This window comes from Athene noctua, chromosome 24 (genome assembly GCF_965140245.1).
Source record: "Athene noctua chromosome 24, bAthNoc1.hap1.1, whole genome shotgun sequence".
Classification (NCBI taxonomy): Eukaryota; Metazoa; Chordata; class Aves; order Strigiformes; family Strigidae; genus Athene; species Athene noctua.
Window position 1 is genome coordinate 8535589 of NC_134060.1, and position 8909 is coordinate 8544497.

The 8909-nt window shown below is 41.9% G+C and overlaps 1 protein-coding gene across 1 annotated transcript in view; it reads right to left on the reverse strand.

Moving 5' to 3' along the window:
- Positions 1–8533, reverse strand: part of RLF (RLF zinc finger) — a 51332-nt gene extending 42799 nt beyond the window's left edge. Inside the window, exons 1-2 of the mRNA XM_074926225.1 lie at positions 8365–8533; positions 2889–3043 (exon numbers count right to left, since the gene is read on the reverse strand). Of these exons, the coding sequence (XP_074782326.1) occupies positions 2889–3043; positions 8365–8517 (308 nt within the window). The 5' untranslated portion in view covers positions 8518–8533. The remainder of the gene's footprint in view (positions 1–2888; positions 3044–8364) is intronic.
- Between the last annotated feature and the right edge of the window lie 376 nt (positions 8534–8909).

The window sequence follows — 8909 nt, forward strand, 5'->3', positions numbered from 1 at the left end:
CAACCAGTAGGTGAGATACAGCTCAGGAACTTTGAGATAGACTGGTCTTATCAGTTGAAACCAGTTTTGCTACTCAGACCAGATGACATTCAGATCTCCTTTTTCTTTTTATGGTTGAAAAAGCATAAGAACACCTCAAAGATGTAGAAATGGTAAACTCCTTTTCAAACCAGTGCCATCACAACAAAGAGGAAAAAGTAGAAAGCAGTCAAATATTAGCTACTGGCAAACAATGTGAACTAGGAACAAGTCTTGCTGCTTTGTTAAAGTTTAATCTATTAATCTGAGGACCATATAAACAATTTTCATATAGAAGTAAAATTTTCATACTGATGGTGACATGAATGGAATCTTCCCCCTCACACAGTATCCTCAGAGAAAAGAGTACTCACAGAAGCTTGAGAGAACAATCAGCTTCAAGGGCTTCCTAAGATTCATGAAGATAGACAGCTAACCAAATCTCAAAGACACCTTCGATATGGCTAATTCTTTATTAATTCTTCTATAGAGGCAATACCTTTGGTATAGTAATATTGGACATTAAGAGGAACGAGTTGTGCTTTGTGTGCGAGGAAGCAAGCAGTGTTGTGTTCTACTTGACCAAAGCAGGCATGGCCCTTCACAGCTGTGGCCAGAGAGAACATCCCTGTTCCTCCACAATCATTTGCCAAATCTGTAAATCACAAGAGCGATCACTCCAAGCTTTCCTTTTATTTCCTAAGGTTAGACAGTGAACCAACAGGGTCTCCCACTGCACCAGTTTCTTACGGGGAGTACAGTTTCTCTGTCATGTCAAGTGTACTCTGAACACACAGCTGACCTGATCAGGCGGCAGGGAAAGCCATGCTATACTGAGCTTGGCTGTTACTGGCTCACCCTGCTGAGGAGGATGTCAGGAGGAGGAAGTTCTCTGCCCCTTCTCCAGAAGGGATGTTGGAATGGAAGGAGGATTTCAATAGTAAGTAGAGAACTTTTGCTTTAGAACAGGAAGCTTGTTCATTTCAGTTCTCATCAGGGTTCAAGTCTGAAAATACGCAGCATGTGCAACAGATTTGGGTAACCCAACTGCTTCCCCAAAAATCACAGTTACAGGGGAACAGTACACTTTCATGTCCTTATACAGTCCTCCTCCCTCATGGAATTTAACTTTTATCTTTAATTCCCTGTTTTAACTTCTCTCTCCCTCCCCTGGAAACTCTTCTGTTAAAGAAAACCGTGGGAGAGTTGAGTTAGGTATCCTATTTACCTTATCCTATCCGTAACATCACTCATTGTTTTTCCCATTCTTTAGATACCTCTCAAATGTAATCATAACAAGAACAGGGGAGATTGCAGCAAGTCAGCCTCTGTACTGTCCTCCACCACAAAGTCTTCTGAATATACAAGCAACAGCAAACAAACTCTTTGCACTGAAAGATGGAAGAAAACAGCAGAAGCAGAATATTCTGATTTTTCTCAATAGAAAAGCAATTTTTACACAGAATTGGGATTCCTGACCTGCAGTATGTAACAGTGACAAAATATATAGAAAGTACTCCAGGTATGGATGACCTGCATACAAAGACAGTGAAAGACAAACTTTTCAAGCAACATGAGTAGGAAACAGCAGAACACATAAGCTAATTAATGATAATATAAAGAAGAAAAGAATACTCTATCCGCAAAGGGACAGTCTGCAAAAGCAATTAAGATATTTTGCCAAAAATATGTGTTATGTACCAGGTAAATGATTTAGCAGTTTAAGCGTTCAGTTTCTATATTAAGAAGTTAAGACAGACTTTTCCTGATGTCACATGCTTTCCCTTCTTGACAGAAGGTTAAAAAAAGAAAAAAAAAAAATCACTTAGTTCACATATTTCTCAAATCAAAAAAAAAAATTCAAGGCATCATATGGAGATATCTGGTTCTGAGCTGTTGATTTACATTGCAAGTTAGTACATTATAAAAAAAGCATCTGACCAAGGACTTAATTGCAAAACCCTTCTCAAAAACAAGTTTGACTCCAAACCACAAAGCAAGGAAGCTACTGATAAAGAAAAAATAGTCCATTGAAAAACTGTCACAGAATTACTTTTATTCTATGATGATATCCATATTCAAGGACCTAGACCTTCACCCTTCCCCCTCGAATGAAACATTATCAGTAACGAATGACCAGCGCATCAAGTTATCCTTCCCAGGCTAAGGGTAGTAACTGATTATATTCCAATGTATGTGAAAGCCCTCAGGCTTCACTCTTCAGTTACAAATAGCTGCTCTGCACTTAGAACAGACTTTGAGGAACTACAAGTTATTCCGTCTAAGCTGATGGACTGTAAAACAGTTCTCTCCTTTTGTTCACCTCTACAGATGCTAGTCAAAGAGATCAGGTTGAAGTACTCCGGTTTGCTATCCAACAGCAACAGCCCGCGCGCAAAAAGACTGCCATGAATACAAAACAGCTTATCCTTTTCAGAAAGGGACATGTTCAGAACTACCTTGCATTATGTACAGGTGAGAGGACACACCAAAGCAGCAACTGCAGAGCAAGTGATACACGCTTATCAATCCATGCATGAACATCTAATATTAAAGCTTCTGTTTAATGAGGACAACACTAAGCTTTTTCTATAGAAAATAATAATTTTCAGAATGTTTAAGAAAGAACAGAACCTTCCCAACACCGGCACCATTATCCAAACACAGAAGAACAAGGCCTTACAGCTTATTCACATTAACAAAACGTTCAAGTACACTTTTGTGGTATAATTAAAAAAGTACTAAGCACATTTACTAGAAAATAAATTGTCAATACAGTTGTCAAATTAAGCATTATACCATTTCAAGAACTTGCCCTTTCATTTATAAAATATAGGGTTTAAAAAAAAAAATAAAATCTTAAAACTTACAGCACTAGCCTGCCAAGTACCAAAAGAACATCTTCACATTCTGTAGTCAAGTAAGGTCGTGCATTAGCAAAGCTTTGGATGGAGATTCGATATACTTCCAAAAAAGGTAAAATATGTTCTGATGCACCCCGACTGCCAGCATACTGAAGTAGCGTCTGAAAGAAAATAAGTTATCATTAGAAGTTCCCACAACACAGTTTTGTCTAACAAACAACTATCAATATGCAGTATCAAGCATATACTGTGGAAGAATTCTGGAAATAAGAAGTTTTTACTCTGAAGGAGATTTAAAAATGGTAGCTTTTGTCCTCAACAGACATTCTCCCTTTTATTAAAAAAATATTTTCATGTATTTTATTATTTGATAAATTTATCAGAATTGCTACTGGGTAGCAAGCTAGATGCAATCGGCAGAAATGTGAACAGTTAAGTTAAAAATTCAGGGAGAAGTTCTGCACTCAGCTTCTTTTGTCCAACTGCCATGGAGACAGAACCACATATGTAACACTGGAACCTTTATTACTAGTGAGAATCCAGAAAAATAGGCAAAAATTTCAAGATTAAGAACAGTATTCCAGCTGTAGTATTTTAAAGATACATGCATTATCCATTCACCAAACATGAAGCTATTAGAAGGGGCTACAAAACCCAGACCAGACCATTATGCAGTCATTTTTCAAATGCAAAATTACTCTAGATTTTATTACTTGACCATAGCAATCCTACATTATCCAGGTACAGTACTGCAGAAGCAAAGTAAAATCTAGCCAGTTTTAAGAGAAATCAAAGTAAGTTTCAGAAATCAACACACGGACAATAGTAGCATCTCCCAAGCTTTTAAAAACTTTGCTACGCTACCATATTATTTTCCACAGGTTATAAAGTAATACCGAGAGCAAGCAGGGCACTGAACTAAGGACACTGTAGCTCTACTTACAGCTTGCTTCACAAGTAACATCCCTTCTCTGTATGCACGCCCTCCTACAACTCCAGACCAGTTACACTTGTGCTCTTACCAGTTAGAATCCCTCTCTCCTGTTGCACCCTCCCTAGGCCAAACAAGGTACCAACCTTGATTAAGGCCCACTGCAAAGAAAACAAAAATTTGTGAAACTCTGAGGGCCAAGACTGTATGGAAAAAAAAGTTCAGAGCACCCCACCCTATAATTCAATACAAGCCAAAATGTCCTACGAGGATGATCAGGTAATATCAGGATTCAAATCACTTCAAGTTGGGACTCTGAGACCACCAATTTATTTTAATACCTTAAACACATAATCATATCAGGTTATGACTGGAAGGAAGACACTACTGAAGAGACCCTATGAGGAGCTTACTAAAACCAAGTGCAGTCATTATAACGGCCAGAAACTTTTAAGATGAAGCCTAACTTCCAACACAGCAAGAAATAAGTGGCCAGCTACATGCTATTTTGTGGACTGTCCAGTGTTATGTCAATGATCTAACTACACAATACCTAGTCCTAGGGAAAAAAAAAAGCAAGCAGACATCCACTAAACTGGCACAACCATGTGTGATATTTAAGAAAAAAAAAATTCTAAAAAAATTACATCTAAGAATCAGTAAAAATCAAGACCATTTCACAGATTATTCCCCTAGAATTCAGTATCAGTAATGTAACTCCTAGGTGAATAAAAGTTACAAACTCTCCAAAAAACCACACAATATTAATAAAGATATAAGGGGGGTGTGGAAGGGAAGATTGGAAGTTTACAGAAATCATCTTTAAACACAGCACAAAGACCATTATCAGAAGCAATGAATGACTAACCAGTCTAAAAGTTTTTCTAACAGATTAATGAAGGATTTGAGAACATAACTCAAACTATATATGGCATTAGAAGCATTAAATTACATTCAAAGGCTGTCAAACTGCAATCCCTGGAGATACTCAATTGATGACTATCAAAGTCATCTGTTTAGTAAACCTAGCAGTAATACTATTATTATAATGACTACAGAAATAGAAGATCAAACATGTAAATCTCTGAACTTTTCTAAAAACATAACCATTAAAACCAATCTATTTAAAAAGACAAATTTAGTTTACAACTGTTTTGACAAACACTTAGATAAACTACCAGGTTTGTGCAAACCATAAACCATATTTCTTAAGATTATATAAATTTATTTAATCTTAACTTAAAAAAAAAAACTTAAAGAAAGTGGAAAACACTGCACCCCTGCTTGAGTGCAATCCTAGTGTTGAGATCAAAGTCCTTCAGCTAGTAGTAACAATTCACCGAGCAGCCGTTTATCAGAAATTTCTCCCCAAATAGATGAGCAATGATGGTTTCAGCGCGTAAGACAGATTCAAGGCAAGAGCTTGAATGTAACAGATATGTATTTTTGAACATTATTATGCTATTAGTATTAGCATACTGATAAATAAGCAAAACAGAGGCTCTTAAAAGCCCTTCTGCTATTTCACAAGCAATACACACCGAAGTTTTAGTAGTCCACTACAGACTTTGCCTGGCAGTCTACACACAAGGTAAAATTTGACAGTTTTTAACTTGTCAGAAATATGTAATCTACATGCTTAACAAACAGTCAAGTAATAATTTTATAAGCAATGACTACCTTACAGTCTAATTACCTGAAGAGAGTATTCTAATCTTTTTAGTCTGGTTAACACACGTCCATTTACACTTCATTCTGTCCTCCTTCCTTTGACCACAGTAACACATCTAACTGGAGTGGAATGAGATGAGCAGAGGCCATGCACATCAACAGACCAGCCTCAGTCCTCAACACTGCATAGATTCCTGTGTGCAGCAATGCTGGAATACCTGCTTAGCTGCATTTCCTCTGAAACATCCATTTTTTGCTCAGAACCAACTTAAACGTGTCCAAGTTGCCTGACCTGTTATTACAGCTTTAAGTCTCACTAAGAAAAAAACTTCAGGTTTTTTTGACTGACAGTCCTCAACTGTGTCACCTTTAATAACTCCAGGAAGCCAACAGGGACTGGGTATTGGCAGATGGGATGCTCTGATGTCCTACAACCTCTGCTTCACTGCTAACTTTTTCATCTTTATGACAGTGCAATCTCAAACACACACACACCCCCCCACACTGTTCATTCCAGTTGGCTGTTTGCATACAGATCAAGCTCCCCAACAGATATGTTTTTTTTTTTTAAGGTGAATATGCAAAGCATTCACACTTGTACAATATAAAGTTGCAGAGTCAATCCACTATTTAGGCTTCATGGATTTCTTTATTGCGTTTTCCTGGACACCAATCTTAATCCCCTCTCAAGAATAGGGAGCGTCAAGGAAATCACACCATCCAGCATCAATTCCAGGAAGAGCTACTGGAAAGCTCAAGTTTACATGCAGTAAAACACAGCATCCAGATAGCTCAAAGCACAGGAAAGCTACTGATTTGGTTCACAGTTTGTTGTGTCCCAACAGCCTCAGTAACTTTCATGGCAAAACAGAGCATCTTTCAGCATCGCATCACAGATGTACACACAGGACAGCAAATCCAGTGCCGCCCTAAAACATTTCAGTTACCTTCATTGCAGCTAATGCTCAAGATCATATTTAAGGCTAGTTAAATTCAGCTTCTTCCTAGGCATGTTCTGCTGTAGCTTAATGAGCTTATGACAGGATATCAGTTGTACCAAGTCATTAATAAAAAAATTTAAGTTTGAGCTCCTTAAATTTCACTTAGGGGTTGATCTTAAATTATTTTTAAGTCTTAAATTATCTTAAACTCAAACTCTGTGCAACATTCACAAATATCCCCATTCAGAAGGAGAAAGCAAGATGCAAAAATCTATTCTAACCAGTAGTTTGACTGCACAATGACATCACAAATTCATACTCCTCTGAAGCTGCTGCATGACAGACTAGCAGTTTCATGTTTTCTCCTGTAGCTCTTGGCGTACAGTCATGACAATCAGAAGTGTCCCAAACTGATGGCAATCCAAGACAGATCTTTTTCATTCTTATCTGTACTATCACAGTGTTCTAAAACAAAATTCCATTCAGTAACACCACAAAGATCTACAGAGGTCTATATTTTTTGTGGGATGGGGTTTAGAGAGTTTTTTTGTTTGGTTGGCTTTCAAACAGAACAGTCTTTCATCAAACTTCACTAATCAAGTACCTCTAAAGCTTTATCTGCACCAAACTCATCTGTGTGACTCGACATCTACATATTTTGATCACCTTAAAACCTCTAGTAAATGTTACCTTAATATATGGTTTCAGTGTTCTGATGCAATGAATGCCATTAGAAACAATTTTAGCAAAACCTGAAACATGAAAAGTCTCACATATTAGAGTGGGCTCTGTGTAAATGCAGGGTCACAGATCTTAACAGTCTGCTGAACGTGGGACATACATAACAGCATGAACCAGCATCCTGCAGTTTGAGAAGCCAGAGTTTTGAAACCTAACAAATAAACTTCTGTTGTTTCAGTAAGTGATGAAGCTAAGCATCCTCCCATAATGGTATGGCAAAGTACACAACCTGTAGATGTAAAATGGAAGACGGTGAAGGCTAATATCATTTATCTATAATGCATCAGTAGGAATTTTTGTCTCATTTGGCATCCAATTTTTCACTTCACCATTCAAATACAGTGGCTGTACCAGCTGAGGTATGGTTACACTATCTTGTAAACCAGATTTTTTCTTTTCTTTTAGAGACCACAATCTTTTCAGATTCAACAGGGACAGCTCTCCAACCCAGCAACCTAACAACAATTATTCAAGCTTAGAGCTCACAGCTGATGATGTTGTAGGGGAAGAAAAGACTAATTAGCCATTGAAAAAGTTTATTTAAGCATAAGTTATCCCCATCACTGCAACTTTAATCAAGTTCAGATCTTCTTCTGGAAGTTAGAGGCTCAATTTGGGGATTGCCGATCCTTAGCCTGAGCTGCATTAAACAAGTATTCAAACAAGATCACTGAGCCACAGAAGCTCATTCAGTGACTTAAGTGAACTGCAGGCCTTCACAAACCAGCAAGCATTGCTTATTCCACGGCAGATCTCAATTAAGGCAGAACATACAGCTTTGATCCAAGGCAGGTAAAGAACAGAAAAGCAGAGGCCTAGGAACCGAGCCAAGTCCTCACTGAGAAAACGCGGTGGGGCCGGCCTGCCCCAGAAAGCCATCAGCTGCTCAGGCCCAAGGCGCTGCCAGAGCGCAAAGGCGAGCGGCCCCCTCGGTGTAGCGGGCCCGGTCACCGGCGGGCAGTTGAGCGCCCACGGGGGCACCCCTCGGGCAGCGCGCGCACGTCCCCGCTTAACAGCCGCCACGAGCGCCGCGCCGCGGCAACCCCAGAGGAGCAAGCGGAGCCCCCGGAACGGGAGCCCCTTGCTGCTGGCAGCGCTGGGGGCGCACCGCGGCGGCTGAGGCCCGTCGGGCCCGCCCCGGCCCCAGCAACCCGGCCTGGCAGCCCCGCGCCGCGGCCCAGCCCTACCTAGCCCCTACCTGGCAGAAGCCGCGGCAGTAAGCCCGGGACGAAGCCTCCGACACTTCCTGCTCACGCAGCTCCGTCTGCAGCTGCCAGAGGCGGGCCCGGAGCGCCGCCACCAGCCGCTGCATCTCGGGCCGCGGAGCCGCCTCGGCCTCAGCGTCCGCCATCTGCACCCGGCCCCACTGCGCGTAGGCAAGGATCACGTGACTCTCAGCCACTGACCTCATCGTCCCGGGACGGCGTCACGTGACGCACACGTGACACGACGCGCGTGTCGCTGTCCACGCGACCCGCCCTCGGGCGCCTCCTGCCGAGGGGCGCGACGGGAGCTCGGCGCGTGCGCGGGGGGCGGGACCGCCCCTCTCCCGCCGGCGGCGGCCGCGCGCTCCGCCCGCCCCAGCGCGGCTGCGGCCCCGGCCCGGGGCGTCCTGCGCGGGAGCGGGAGCGCCGGGGAGCGGGCGGGGAGCGGGCCGGCAGCCGGGCCGGTGCGGGCAGGGCGCGCCCGAGCCCGAGCCCGAGCCCGAGCCCGAGCCCGAGCCCGAGCCCGAGCCCGAGCCCG